Source organism: Thalassophryne amazonica, chromosome 13, assembly GCF_902500255.1.
Source record: "Thalassophryne amazonica chromosome 13, fThaAma1.1, whole genome shotgun sequence".
In the NCBI taxonomy this organism is placed as follows: domain Eukaryota; kingdom Metazoa; phylum Chordata; class Actinopteri; order Batrachoidiformes; family Batrachoididae; genus Thalassophryne; species Thalassophryne amazonica.
In genome coordinates this window covers 1,232,848-1,248,555 of record NC_047115.1, presented here as the reverse complement: position 1 = coordinate 1,248,555, position 15,708 = coordinate 1,232,848, and the positions used below count along the sequence as shown (strand labels likewise).

At 42.3% G+C, this 15,708-nt stretch overlaps 1 protein-coding gene across 1 annotated transcript; it reads left to right on the top strand.

Moving 5' to 3' along the window:
• Positions 1–5,664: 5,664 nt before the first annotated feature.
• znf365 (zinc finger protein 365) lies at positions 5,665–15,224 on the top strand. The gene is made up of 6 exons (XM_034185274.1): positions 5,665–6,035; positions 9,327–9,997; positions 10,172–10,481; positions 11,733–11,907; positions 12,000–12,040; positions 14,061–15,224. The coding sequence occupies exons 2-6, from the start codon at positions 9,337–9,339 to the stop codon at positions 14,284–14,286; spliced, it is 1,413 nt and encodes a 470-aa protein (XP_034041165.1). The 5' UTR covers positions 5,665–6,035; positions 9,327–9,336; the 3' UTR covers positions 14,287–15,224.
• The last annotated feature ends 484 nt before the right edge of the window (positions 15,225–15,708 follow it).

The following is a 15,708-nucleotide window of genomic DNA, read 5'->3' as shown; positions in this document are numbered from 1 at the left end:
GAATCTAGATCATGATTTGATCAAGTTGTTTCCTGTCATTTCTTCCTCTGTTTTTATGTTCCATCATGTTATATTTCATACGAAACGTCTGTCAATCAAATACTAAAGGTGTTTTTTTCCACATGGACTTCAGTGCTAATTTAAGACAATTTTTTCTTTAAATTAGAGATTAATCAAGACTTCTATCCTACACTGGAAAAAGGAAGAGATTAAAGGTAAAACTTTAATGATGTCATAAGGCAAGACTGCTAGAGAAGTGTTGTGAAAGTGTCGTGACACGGACCCACAACGGGGCGTAAATGAACGGACAATGGATAAGCCAAAAAGTAACAATTTAATGTTGTGAATCGCACAACAACGTACAGACAATAACAATATAGTGACTGTCAATCATACACCAGGTGACGTGTGGGCAGGCTCGACGATAGAAGACGCCTGGCGAGAGAAGAGCCGGATCCCACACAGCTTCCACTGCCAATGGAGCTGAAGAACACCGGAGCCGCCAAGCCCTGCGCCCCAGGTGGCCGCTGTCTTCAGCAGTCAGACCCGGTACTGCTGGCAGAGAACAGAGACAATCCAAATGAGTGTGAGGTCGCACACTCAGTAATCCCACAGTCTGTATTCAGTAAAGGAGGGAGAACCTCCACCTCCAATCACACACTTGTGCAGCTCCTGTCTAACCGCTTATCTGGTTGGGGTGTGAAGCGACGCCGTCGCTGATCACACCAAACACCAATCCCACAGATAAGGACACCACAGGAAAACGGCTGCAAAGAAGTTCAGATTATTACTCAATGTTTTGAGTCAGCAGAGAAAATTACCTGATTGGTAGTTGATTTCTGGAGTCGCAGTCCAGCCTTTATGGTGATGGTGATGAGTTGGCTGAGTGACAGCTGGTGCTGATGAAGAGATGACAGCTGTCACTCCCAGTGGCTCCAGCGCCCTCTCGTGCTTGAAGCCCGCACTCCAAGCAGGGCGCCATCTGGTGGTGGGCCAGCAGTACCTCCTCTTCAGCAGCCCACACAAGAAGAAGACATCAAAGGAGACCCTTCCACAATGACAGACAAAGAGATGAAGACATTTTGAAGTGCATTCTGATGATCACAGAGGTTTAAGAGACTCCTCGTACCACAAGGACCACGTCTCCACAGACTTGTGAGTTTTTTGACCATTTTTCAGAGAATATGAATGATGACACAGTAACTTTTTTCACTCATGGTTTGTGGTTGGGTGAAGCCATTTATTGTCAAAGAACTGTTTCCTCTTTTAAAGTCATAATGAAAACGACCCAAATGATCCTGATGAAAAGTTCTTCATACAGTGTGTTGCCCCCTTTAACATCACTGACAGCTTGGAGTTTTCTGTGGTCTTTGTGGTCGAGGCTCTCTGACGGTGAAGCTGCCACTGAATATGTCTTGGACTTTATTTACTTCAGTTATGAAGAAATACAAACAGTATGACACTCCATAGTAAATCTGTGTGGAGAAGACGGTTCTCAAAAACTGGAGAAGAGTGAGGAAAGCCACCAAGACACCCAGACAACCCAGAAGAAGTTACAGGCTTCTGTGGTGTGATTGTAGAAATTGTGCACAGTGCGAGTTTTGGGTTTTGTGTCACCACTCGTAGCTTCATAGTGGAGCGGAGAAGGACTTTCTTTCAGAAAAACAGATCAAACCTAGGCTTACATCTCAGATGGACCTTCTGGCAATCTGTAGATGGACTTTCAGGTCTCTTTTTCAGAAAATCCTCCTCTGTGCCACTTCATCATGAAGTTGGATGACTGGGATACAAAATGCAAAGCAAACTTTGTCAGGTGATAGTGTCAGTCTGCACCTCATGTTCAAATATGAGAGCGATTGGGGCACGTTTGATTAAGATATAATGTAAAATATACATTAAATGGGGTTTCAATGTTAAATTTAAATGGCCTCAAAAGCTGTAATCTGGATCAGATCCAGATCAAACCATCCTACATAACACTGTCAAATATGAAAGAAATTTGATCTTGTTGACAGTTATGCATTTTTGAAAATTTGTTCAATGTTAAAAGGACTTTTTCCAATTTTCCAAGATTTTTCCTGACTTTGACCTTGAAAATTGAATCAGTTCTTGCCCATATGAGTCATAAGTAAAAGGTTCATGATATATCAAAAACTGTGGGTTACAGGCTGTTCACAAATCGTCAAACAAACAAAGGTGAAAATACCACCTCCTCAACAAATTGTGCATAGCAAAGATTACCAACGTTTTGTAAAAATGATCTGAAGAAGAATTCATAAACCAAAAAAGTTGGGAAAAAACCTGACAACACCACAAAAAACTTTGTTTCAAGTGCATGAACGCAATACATCCTCCTGACATTTGATCACATCTAATTTATCTTATGAAAAGTCATTTCTAACAGGAGTTGGACCTTGACATTTTTTTTCCAATGTAAGGTTTTGTGGAACTGGAAGCAAGTTTTGGCGGAGGAGCTCTCGTTAAAATGTGAACTTGTAAAGACCTTTTTCTTTCTCCAGTTTATGTGATACAAAGTAAAGCCCGGAGCACTGGATCGATTTCTGTATTTGTGCCTGACGTGCTGCACGAAACAAGTAACAGAACAAAGTCAGCTACATTTTAACCACATTAACTTTGCAGCTATCCCAATAACATTTCACATACCAAACAGTCTGGGGTTGATAGAGCACTTTTCCCTCCGCATCAGAAGCTCAAAGCGCTTTACAATGATGCCTCGCATTCACACATTCGCATTCACACATTCACACTCACACACTGATGTCAGGGTGCTGCCATGGGATTAAGGACCTTGCCCTTAGTGATTTTGTGGTCGGGCTGGGTTTTGAACCAAGTACAAATGAAGGGAAGCCGACAGGAATCGTGGTTCCAGTTCCTGTTTATACACTCACGGGCCACTTTATTAGGTACATCTTGCTAGTACTGGGTTGGATGTTATGTGTCGGACGCAGCTCGGAGAACCGACCAGCGTTTGAAGGACCCAGTATGAAATAAGCAGAGCACGGTACAAAGGCTAACTGAATTTAATACATAACAGTGATAATACAAAAAGATGCGGCCTGGCGTGGTGCGCTCCCAGCAGCGCTAACGGTCCGGAGCCAGAAGCTGTTTCGGACCCAAGGACCCCGCCGACACCCCCCAGGTGGCCGCAACAACCGAGTCTGTGAAAGAAGGAACCATTATGTGAGTCCACACTCTACACACAGAACACTTAAAGGTGTACAAACAGCAAACACTTCCTGGCTTGATTACTGATCAGCTTCCCAACCTGCAGGCATGGAACATCCCGTTCACAAAACTCCACCGCAGTGGAAGCTGATACATGACCAACAAACAGCTCAATACAATAAGGTGTGAGGGACACCACATTTACTGACTGTATAAATGTTAGTCACAAAATCCAACGTACCTCAGGAAGTGTGCTGACGAGCGTGAGACCTCACCCCCTCCTCTTTCACAGACTGTGCATCAAACCTGGACGTTTCTCAGCATCCGCTGTTGATGAGATGGCTCCCGAGACGACGATCTCACCCGTCTGGTCACAAGGTCGAGTCTCTGGCAAATACACACTGTGCACTCCAGTCTTAAATGCCAACATGCTCCAATCCATCCAGATGCACCTCAGCTGTGAGTCCTGACGAGTCGCAGGTGATCAGGGTGAGGTCCTGACAGCCTCAGCAACACAGCCACTCAGTCCCAAATGCACACCACCTGGGAGGAAAACAAACAGACAAACAAACCGGCAGCCAGGCCCCCCCCAGCCATATAACATTGGACCTCTTTTGTGTCCAGAACTCCCTTAATTCTTCATGACATGGATTCAACAAGTTGTTGGAAATGTTCCTCAGAGATGTTGGTCCATACTCACATGATGACGTCACGTGGTCCTCCATTCAACCAGTCTGCTTATCCTCCTCTGACCTCTGACATCAACAAGACATTTTCGTCAACAACTGCTGCTTACTGGATATCTTCTCTTTTTTTGGTCCATTCTCTGTAAACCCTGGAGATGGTTGTGGGTAAAAATCTCAGATCAGCAGTTTCTGAAATACTCAGGCCAGCCCGTCTGGCACCAACAACCACACCACGTTCAAAGTCACTGAAATCCTCTTTCTTTCTCATTCTGATGCTCAGTTTGAACTTCAGCAAATCGTCTTCACCACGTCTAGATGACTAAATGCATTGAGTTGCTGCCATGTGATTGGCTGATTAGCTATTTGTGTTAACAAGCAATTGAACAGGTGTACCTAAATTGAACAGGTGTACCTAATAAAGTGGCTGGAGAGTGCATAGCTATGAGTCATCCACATTTACTCTTTTCTAAACTGTTTGTTTGTTTTTTACTTAAATTTCTCACATGTGCGTACAACCAGTGCACTGACTGCAGCCTTTTAATATAAAATTCGTCATTTGATATGGGTGCAGATTCCTGAATCATCCAGCAGGTGTCAGTGTGTTTTCCTTTTGATAAGGACCCCAGGGCAATGTTCCTATACCGATTTCAAAATGTCCCCGAACAGTGTTTCAAGTTTGACATCACTAACTTGCAGTACTGATGAAAATTTCTGACACCATAGACTGGCAGCATTTCTGAAGATAATCCCGCCTCTCACTCAGTGACTGCTGGGATTGGCTCCAACCCCCACATGACCTTTAACTGGAAAAAGAATGGATTTTTGACCCCATCCACATGTCTAGAGGAGGAGAATCAGTGACTAAAAGTCCTCCCAGATATTTGCTCCATCCTCCCTCTAAAGCAGCTGATCTTAACCTAGTTTGACTCTTCAGGCAGGTAGACGGGTTATTGAGTTAATGAGTGAATCACCTGTTTTAGGAGCACAGGTAGAAGCGACACATGGTTGGACTTTTCCTCACTGAAGCCAGAGTCATACCCACATCTGATCTGGCAGGAGCCAAACAACATGCAGTTTTTCATAATCCAGCCAACATCCAGCAGGTGGCAGACACGTCTATGTGATATTACACAGGCAAAGCTAAACTGCTTTTTCAATTGTAAACCAAAGGTCACCACCAGGCACCAGATAATCACTTAATCCTCAGTATGCGCTCTTTTTAATATGCTGGGTTGCTGGTGTTGCCGTCTACATCAACTAGCAGGGATGGACTCACTCACTCACTCACTCACTCACTCATTTACTACCATCGCTTTCAAATTCTTCGCTGATATCGGACGGAGCCGCTATCTGGTGAGGATGCCCCCTAGTGGTCTCCTTAGGGAAGTCTTCCATGCACGGCCAGCTGGGAGGAGACCTGGGGAAGACCCAGGTCAAGATGGAGGTGTTATATTTCCCATCTGGTTTGAAAAAGCATCTGGATCCTACAGGAAGAGAAGACTTGGCCAAGGATAGGGAAGTGTGGAAGCGCTGCTTGATCTACTGCCACTGCGACACGGACCCGGATAAGTGGCTGAAAACCAACGAAACAAATGAATTAATAATAATAATAGTAATAATAATAACATTTTATTTTGAAAGGCACTATTTCCAGCTTGGCTCCTGAATGAATGACGTCATACATGCTGTCGTCTGTCCCGGTGATGTCATATTCAGACCAACAGTGATTTTTGTTTGTTTTTTTTCTGTCGGCCGTTAAGGCGCACGCGGTAAGAGCAGAACGCTGTGTGTGTGCGTGTGCGCGCGCGTGGTAATGACTCAGCGCTTTGTTCCTCCGTGCTAGCTGGAGGCTAACCTGTTAGCTAGCCTTAGCCGGCTAATATGCTAAACATCGACCTGTTACGCTTTTATTTGCCTGATGTAAAAATTGTAAAAACGAAGAAAGCCGTCTTTTAAATGAGATTTTTCGGTGATAAATCTGAACAGGTGTTTTTTATTCAGGTTACCTGTTTGTCCTTCATTGTGCGCTGCTGGATTTTAACACTGTTAATGTTGATATAAATCTTAATTTATTTTGTTATTTCGCCACTGCAGGATAAAGGACATTTATTTCGCTTTGATTTCAGGACGTGAAGATATAACAGACTGCAATGACATCGACAGGTAAGTGTTCCAGCAGATTCTGTCATTTATCATTTAATCTGTAAAGATTAAATTGAATGGACATTTATTGCTTATAACTGTTTAATTATTGTCCATTCTCTGGCCTCTTTTAATTTTGTCTTTTCCCTCTTTAGTGACAGTAGATGCTGTTCCAGAACGGTGCTTTTGACTCCTTACTGTGACTGTTGGTTCAGTCTGGTTTTATTTGTTTTACCTTGTTTATTGTGACTTCATGAAGAAATGACGTTCACTTTGAGCTCATTCTGTGCATCATTTGTTGCAGATGGCCTGCTTTTGGGCCGTCAGTTCCTTTAGTTCCTCGTTCTTTCTTCCAAAAAGTGCAGTCACAGTTCTGGGCAGAAGGGAAACCCATTCAAGAATTTAGTTAAGTTTGTTCATCCAGCAACTTCGCATTTCAAAATACTGCAACAATACTGTGCAATTTTGTCCAAGATTTGCAAGGATGTTTCTGTTTGCTGGACAGCCCAGTTATTTTGGGTGAATCGCTCAGAAAAATGGGCACAGAAGGTGCCCGCCGTAGTAGAAACTACTATGTGATTTTTACGTCAAAAATTGCAGTGCATTGTGGGAAAACGCAGGTGCATTTATGGCAATGTGAAGACACTGGATACAGAGATAAATCCTAAATCACTTCAAGGCGCTCTGTATGAGTACTCGCTCCATGACCGAGGATATTGACGACCGTATGGGAAAACGCCCTCAATGTTTTTAATTATGAGAAGAAACTTCAGGCAGACCAAACAGTTGAGTGACACATCTGCTTTGACCATACAAGCAAATAAAACCATAAACCACAAGATTGATAAAAATGTTGTTGTTAAACTTCCATATATATTGTCCAGTTTTAAGGTTTTGGGTCTGTTAAATAAACTAACAGAAAAAATGTCACAGAAATGATTAGTTCATGAATCAGGTACAAAAATGTTAATCAACTCTTGATAATCAAGTCATTGTTTTATTGTCTGAAATTCATTTATTTATAACAAATGGCAAAAAATGGGGAAAAAAGATTCCGTTTCCTAGAGCACGAGGTGGCTTTGAATTCCCCAGATATTATTGTTAGATGAATGAACAATCATGTGAAAAGGATCTGATTGTTTTTTTTAAATCAACAAATTTAGACTTCAATCAAGTAGTGTTTCACATATTCAAAGTGCATCATTCCTTAAACTGAATTTTTTTTGGGAGGGGGGGATTTTAAATATTTAATTAAAAAAATTCAGATCAAGAAATTTCATATTTAAAAAAAACTAAACATTGAGGTTATAGGTGATGATAGATGATGCTTATCAACAATAAGGTGGATGTTTATTTGAATTTCTTAAAATATTTTTCATCTAAATATTTTCTGTTATTTATTTTAATGATTTTTGGGAGGGGCGGGGTCCTCAATTTCTTAAATTGTGGTCATCTTGACATTATGCAGCTTGATTTCTCAAAGTTCTTATTATTTATTATTACAGTAAAACTCGCCTAAACCGTCATCATATATACCAGATATTCACACTCACCGGACAAAAGCCAAAGTCCCAATGCTTTTGTATGGCTTTCCATACAAAACCAAAACCAATCTGCTTTAGATCACAGCACTCAGCGTGGCTCTCCGGGGCCTGGCACGCACCTGCTAAATGACAGACACCTCAAAAGGCTATGATTTGTCACTTTTATGTTTTCACTCCTTCCTCTCCCATCATATTTAAAACGGCTTTGCAGTGGCCCAGATACATTTGGCAGAAATGTCCGCAAATATGACCAACTTCACAACAAGGAGTCAGGAAAAGACACTCAAATGACCTGTAATCCATGGAGAGAAATTGTATGTAGGGGAGGTGATGGTCTAGTGATTAAAGTGTTGGGCTTTAGACCAGAGGATCCTTGGTTCAAATCCCAGCCTGACCGGAAAATCACTAAGGGCCCTTGAGCAAGGTCCTTAATCCCCTCGTTGTTCCCGGTGTGTAGTGAGCGCCTTGCATGGCAGCACCCTGACATCGGGGTGAATGTGAGGCATTATTGTGAAGAGCTTTGAGTTTGTGATGCAGATGGAAAAGTGCTATATAAATGCAGTCCATTTACCATTTATGTACTGTACATTTGTTTGTAGGCTGATGATTTTATGAAGAAGTGGAGCTTGTTGAGGGACAAATTCATCCAGAAAAAGCCACTGTTCCTGATGCAAATTGCATAAAGACGCAGTGGAGAACTTTAAATAGGTCACACCCACGTCGATGTCATTGCATGGCCATGGAGTTAGACTTACGGAGTTACAGTAGCATAAATCAGGCTTTAGGATTTTAAGGTACCACTCTGCAGTGTAGAAAAAGAGTGACTCATCCAAATGTAATTTTTTTTTTTTTATGTACATAATGTCCGGCACTTATTCAAGGTCAGGCTTTTAAGTAAGGAAATAGGTAAGCCTAATTGGTGCTGGGGATTCCCTGTAGATCGTTTGGCACCTCCTGACTGTAACTAATCAGTTACATATATAAAATGAATTTTGTCCTTTTTATACGTATAACAGATTTAGATTATAACGGACAAAATTCTCTGGTCCACCTGAATCCATTATATGCAAGTTTTGCTGTATTAATAAGAATATTTTTTTCTGTTTTTTAATTGAACGTCTTTGGCCAGTGAAAACACATACAGGGTGATTTTCTTTTTAACTTCCATGTGTTTGAACTAAATAATTCAGGTTTGAGTTTGACAAAACATGGCATGATTATGGGTCAGTCAAGTACAAAGTGATCTGATTTTGAGAACAATTGGTGAAACATCATCATTGTCCGAGGTCAAATCTGTGGCCCAGTGCATTTCTAAGGGAATGATTAGAATGTCTGTTCAAAGCCTGTTAACTTTGAATGTAAAGTCACATGTCAGCTTTCTGCTGCTCACGACTTTTGACTTTGGGTGACCTTAAAGGGTCAAAGTCAAGGCCCTAGCAGTTTAACTCAGTTTAACTCAGTTTAAATCCAGCATGGATTAAACATGGTGGAAGGGCATGATGTCCATCAGAGATAAAGTGGTTGAATTTCACATTGTCTCAATCAAATCGTATAGATCACACAGACCATGTGTTATGGAATCACAAAGAGTTCATCTGAATTGGTGTCATGCACATGCTTGGGTGTGCTCCTTCTTGTGTTAAAATGTGTTTGGAATGGGTTAGCCAAGGGTCTTGGAATTAGGATATCCTGTCTTAAACCCATGGGGATGCACTCATTTCCTTTCCTGTGGTGTGGTCTGACAGCACATGTGTCTGGTCTCTCCCAGGTCCAGAGTGATGCAGCAGAAGTTGTGTTCTCGAGGTTCCACTTCTTTCTTGCTAGAGAGGAATGGCAAAGCCTGCGGCGCCGTCATGGACTCCATCGCCTCTTGTGACCTCCCATTCCGCTGCCCCCGCTGTGGGGAGCAAGAACACTTCCACAGTCTGGGGTTGCTCCATGCTCACCTGGACCACCGCCACTCATATCCCTCACCAGATGTGATTACTGGCGGTTTCAGTATTACCGGAAAACACCCTGACCCGGCAACAGCGGCGATACCCTGGCATGACATGAGTCTCCCAACCCGCAGGGGGCAGCAGAGTTCATTCAGGCCACCTCATATCCGCTCCCTCAGCGACAGTCGAGACAGTGGATACCTCCAGTCTTATGGCTCCGCAAGGAGGCGCACCCAGAGTGTCGGGGTGGGGACCCGGGATGAGGAGGCGGAGGAGGAAGACATCGATAATGAAGAACACAGGGGCACAGAGGACGAGGATGTGGGAGAAGAGGAGGAGGATGACGAGGAGGGAGACCGAGGTAGAAATGCAGAGGATCTCAAAGTGTCACCTAAAAACATGGAAACAAGCCGACATCATCCGAACCATCGTCACCTCCGGTTTCCTCCTCCAACTCCCCTCGGCCCTCCACCAGATCCAGATCAGGACCTGGACCTGGTCGGTGCGTTCAGGTTCCACTTAAATGTTTAACAAAATACTCTTTAGGACAGTTTGTTTTTGAGTGCCAGAATTGTGGGTTCAGGAGTCCCAGCGTGATCATTCCGTCCAGGTGAATCACACCAAAACACTTTAGTTTCTTCTGAGCTGTTCTAATTTTATCTTCTGTAACCCTCAGAGCATAGCTCTTACTCTGGACTGGAGACAGCAGCAGCGTCAGCCGCCATGCGGCGTCGGCTGGCTAACATCCTGCGGTCAGCGGACAGCACCATGCAGTGGCGCCTGGCCAAAGTGAGCACAGAACTAGCCCAGACGGACACGGAGCTGCTGTGTGAGCGTGCCAACTCACAGCACCTGGCCCAGGAGAGACAGGAAGTGGCCGAGAGAGAGCGCTCGCTGAGCCGTCAGGTGGATGTGGCTGTCATGGTGATTGCCGCGCTGAGAGAACAGCTCAATGCTTCAGAGAATGAGCTGGAAAGAAGAGAAAGGTGAAAGTTCAGCCAAATAGCTGTTAGTTTTTGAGGTGGTGTGTTTTTAGAAATTGGGCGTGGTGCTGGTGTTCCTTTAAAAAGGAGCAGGACAGGAAAAGAGGTCAACAAGTCATTACTTTTGAACGCTTCCTGTTTGATGTACAACTTTTTTAGGAGTTGTTCTTCCGTTAAGTGTCTTTAATTGCTGTTGGAGAAGATCCAGTATTGCATATTTGTTCATTTGTAACTTGTTGAAAACTAAATTTATTTTTTTCTACTTAATTTGTGCTTTGGAGCAACAGTACTTCAGGTCTTTTAACTTTGGGGATTTATTTCTGATATTTTAGTACTATTTCAGTGTTTGTTTTTCTAAAAGAAAGTTTCAGGTTTTTAAGGCATTCGAAATTAAAAAAAAATCGTACCTGTATTTCTAATCCATATTGTTCATGTATGATGAGATCTTCCATAAAAACTGAGATGCACAAGAAAGGTGTATGTTTTCACCAATACGTGCGCAAGATACAAAGTTGATACCTTGAACCAAACTGTATTTAAACTGCAACATATTAGCAAACAAGGAAGTTAAGGGCGAGGGGCACAACTGTCAGCTGATTTTTCAGCCTGTCTTATTTTTTGCCAGACGTTAATCTTGCTGCACATTTTAACAGCTTTTGCTCCCATCTCGTGGCTGATGTGAGCATTTCAGGGCTTCTGGTACATTTCCTACTTGTGAAACCAAAAAAAATTAAGTAAAAAAAGATATTTATAAATGTTCGAAATGCATGATTTTTTTATGGGCATGCAGAGCTTTGACCTCACAGTATTAATTTATAAAAATTTTGATTTTGAGAGTTTTACCGGTCTTGAGTTTTAAGAAACAAAAGTTTGCTGGAAATACGAAATTTTTCCCAACAAACGCAATTTACAGCTGTGAAAAAACTCCTTATTTCACTCGGCTACCCACTCGATGTTCACCATAAAATAATGTCAAAAATAGAAGCACCTTAGTAGTAAGCAGCTTAGGGTTCATTGAATTGCTCTTAAGTAGTTGAGAGGCTTTTATTTTCTACCACTTTTTGTTTGGGTGCAGTCCCACTTTGTACTTGGGGAGGTGACTGTAGCGGCATCGCAGACTGCAGCAAGGCTGTTGTGTGGTTGTACACACTTAATTTGTGCACTGATACAGGAAACTAGATCTTATCTCGCACTGGCCAGGAGGCGGAGCTCGCCCTCGACACTCTACCTGTCTGAACCTGTTGTGTGTTTCAGGGAGGTGATAACTATCCAGAAGTTTCTGGAAGCAGCGGCTCGGCAGGAGTCATGTGGCAAGGTTAGAATCCAGCACTTTATTGAGAACCTGCTGAGACGCATCGCTCTGGCAGAGAGGCTGGTGGAGTATTACCAAGTGAACGGCAGCAGCCCGCCGCAGTGCAGCCAGCACCAGGTACAATCCAAAATCACCACGAAAAAAAAACCCCACTGTGAACTCAGGCACCATTATCTGACTAAGTTGACCTTTGACCTTTGTCTCCTCAGCAACCATCTGAAAATGGACCTCATAGAATGACTAAGAGCAGGTGAGTATCAACAATGCTGTTCATATGATAAACTGAAATATTTTTAAGTTAACTTTAAATTTTTTTTTTATTTATTTTTTCTTTTTTTGTAAAATTGTGTAGAATTTTTAATCCCCCCCACTCTATTATTAAAAACAAAACAAAGTTTTAAGAACAAGGAGGGATTTCCCATCCAGGTGCTCCATATTAATGTACAAGACTGAGGAAGCAGAAGTATTGTTGTCCCCTGTTGCATTGACAGAGGGACGTAGAAGTGCTGTCTATCCATACAAAACCTCTTACTCCCGATAACGTTTCAGATTTGAGACAAATTTATAGCAGGGATCCATCCCTTAAAGGTCTAGGTCAGCTTCGATGATGAGTGACCATGCCCTAATTTTGAAGGTTATAGGGGCTCCCTTATTTTTGGCAGCATGACAGCTTAGTGGTTAGCACTGTTGCATCACAGCAAAGATGGTCATGGGTTTGTTTCCCACCTGTGGCCTTTCTGTTTGGAGTTTGCATGTTCTTCGCGTGTTTGTGTGGATTTCCTCCCACATTTAAAGACATGCAGGTTAGGTGGATTGGATACTTTATAAATGTCCAGGTCTCCCTTATAAAAGACGTCTCAATCTCAATGGGACTAACCTGGATAAATAAGGGTTAAGTTAAATTTTTCACTTGAGGTCACCACAGTATATCTGAGGTGGATCTGCATGTTGAATTGGCACAAGTTTTTATGCCCGATGCAGTTCCTGACACAACTCCACATTACATGGAAAAATGTAATGTGGAGGTTTGAACCAGGAACCTTCCGCGACATGCCTGCATGAAAATATTGCCCGCTCTCAAATAGGTATGGGACAGAATTGCATAACAAAAAAACTTGGTTACCAAGGCCTACAATGATCCGTCTGGTCAGATTGAAGCACATCTGGTCAAATATCGTTGCTCTGCTTTTTGCAAATCTGTTTAAAAAATTAATGGTTGCAGTTAGATTCTGACCAATATATCTGTTGGCTGATAATATTGTCTGATATGAGCCTTTCACCTACCAGTTTCACTTTGTTCATACTGTTATTCTGCTGATTTATGAAAAATTTTATTTGACCGAGCAATTCAGAAAAATACTTTGGCTATTGAAAAAGGTGTCATTGCATAGTTTGTCCAGCAGATGGTACTGTTTACAACGCTATCACACATGGCTGTGACTTCCATTACCCCTTGGATCACATCAGCTCCGAGAACCAGGCAGCTGTCACTCAGTTTCAGTCAGAGTGGACATTTTACAGCGACAGGCGACAAGGGGGCGCTATGCCACCAGCTGGGTGGGGCCAAAATAGACATGAAGACTGTGGCAAATGCTGACTGATGTGACAAAGCAACTGAATCCCAGTGAAGTCAGCATGATGTTTGTCAGTTTGATTTATAGTTATTTAAAATAAAATTCTTGTTTGAACTGTAAAACATCAAACGTCACTTACATTTTGTTGTCATAAGGGTTTGATAAGGAAATGTTTGGAAGCATTGCCAGTTTTTAGGCAGATGTATCAGTATCTTAATTATTCTTTTTTTTTTTTTTTTTTAACTCTAATGTCATATTGGACACCAGAAAATCCATGTTGGTCTGGCTCTAGTTTTTGTCCCAGTTTAGACCCAACCTTTTTGAACCATCTTTGTCAAGTGGTGGCTTTGTAGTTAAAATAGCGGGCTCCTGGGATCATAAGCTCATTTTCCCAATCAGAAAGAAAAATTACTCTGGTGCTGTTTTGAGCAAGATCCTTAATCCATGAATTGCTCTCAGTGTGTATTTCTGAATGAATGTGTATCACTTACGCCTCCTGTGAGAAACAGAACTGGTGTATATTTGAAGTGAACAAGAGCATAAATATCCTTTGTAAACTCATGTTTAATATAACCAGTACTGATCGATCAAAAAATGCCTTGATCAGCCTGACACGATCGCTGTGATCAGATCGGGACTTCCCCATCTTTGTTTACATTGGATGTCTCACATTTCTGCATGTCATTTTTCTTATAGGTCAGCAGGAGGTCAGCTGTTCTCCTGTGGTTTCCATGATAACAGAACCCAGTCCTCCTCCCAGTTTTTCAGTCAGGCAGCATTCTCCAAGCCGGAAGGAGAGAGAGACCGTGAGCGGGAACACCGCGAGCGGCTGGCCCAGTCGTCCCGGCTATTCTGCCGGCCCGAACACAGAGATGATATCTGGAACCACCAGCGCCAGCGCTCTGCTGGATATGAGGCGTAGGTGTGTGGAGAGGAGGGGGGGCATGTCAGCGTTGGGACTGGAGGTTCACATCAGGATTCTTCGGAGCACTTTCTGGAGTTTTAGAATTCCTCATTTAGTCCTTTCATTCCTTTAGAAATGATCAGCTGCAGCAAACAAAATACAATCTAGTCCAACAACCTGAGAGCTTCCAGCCCACATGGTTGAAGAATAACTGGGCGGGGCCACAAAATGCATTAATTGTCAATAAGCTGACACACTCCCCAGAAAAATTACTTCATCCTCATTAATATACAACTGTATGTTTGGCTGCATTATTTAGCTGCTATGCTAACTGGTAACCAACAGCAGCAGGCGGCAGCTCCTCAGCTAAAGACATAAACTGATACTCGCTGTTTGACGCGTCCTTTCCACAAAGAAATATGAAACATGACAAAGAGTCGACATATCTGCTGTCCTGTTTCTAAAGTCATTATAAGTTTGTCTCGCAGTTCTCTGAAATTATTTAGAAAAAAAGCCTACACATTTCTCTATCAAGACAATAAATTTCCATAAAATCTGACCTGAGATGTCTCGTTCTGGATCAGACTGATTTTTTAGCATCAGACTGATTTAGATTTTTGAAGAATGGTTTTAATTCACAACTTGTGCATTGTTTTGCAAAGAATGTGATTTGATAGCGGTATTGATGTTCTGCTCCTGTGTACAAAAACTGATGTTTAGAACTTACTCATTGAATTTTTATGTTACCTGAAATAATTCACAAATATAACTGTCGGCCGTGCACATACAACGTGAAAACGTAGCATTAATAGTTAGCTCAGCTGTATATACTGGTAATCAATAATCTGATGTATAGCCAATCACTATTTTGTAATTGAGATGTGATGTATGGCCTCTGAAATCTGAGGTGGTTTGTAAGCACAGACTTTAATAAATCCAGACCTGAGACACACACACACACACACACACACAAAATAAACTCATTAAAATTAGATTTACCATATCAATAGAAAAAGCATGTTTGTTTTGCTTTGAGTAAACCATATACTAGCCCGACAACAGGCCTGAATTGAGCCGGATACTGGCCGTCATTTAGGAGTAGGAATTCCCCCTCCTAAACGACCAATAGGAGAGCAGCGCTCGCGCGTTAGTGTCTCGGCTGCAAACCAATCACAGGGTAGGAGAGAGAGATGGGTGTTGTTGGGCTAACCATATACCAGTCTGCCACCTGCCTGACATGTCTGGGATTTTTGCAGTGGGTTATTTTTCTGATCATGTGCGTAGTGGACATTAGGAGCAGGTGTGGTTGAGTTTCCATGAAGCTTCTTATGAGTCCATTTGTCAGCTTGTATCATTTCCGATTCATTGAAGTAATTTCAAAAATCAATTAGAACTTAAAATTCATTCCACCCTCCCCTAAAAGAGCTTAGCAGCAACGAT

Coding starts and splice junctions, on each gene's coding strand:
- znf365 (XM_034185274.1), top strand. CDS start 9,337: ATGCAGCAGAAGTTGTGTTCTCGAGGTTCCACTTCTTTCTTGCTAGAG. Junction 10,482..11,732: donor GAGCTGGAAAGAAGAGAAAG/GTGAAAGTTCAG, acceptor TGTGTGTTTCAG/GGAGGTGATAACTATCCAGA. Junction 11,908..11,999: donor CGCAGTGCAGCCAGCACCAG/GTACAATCCAAA, acceptor TTGTCTCCTCAG/CAACCATCTGAAAATGGACC.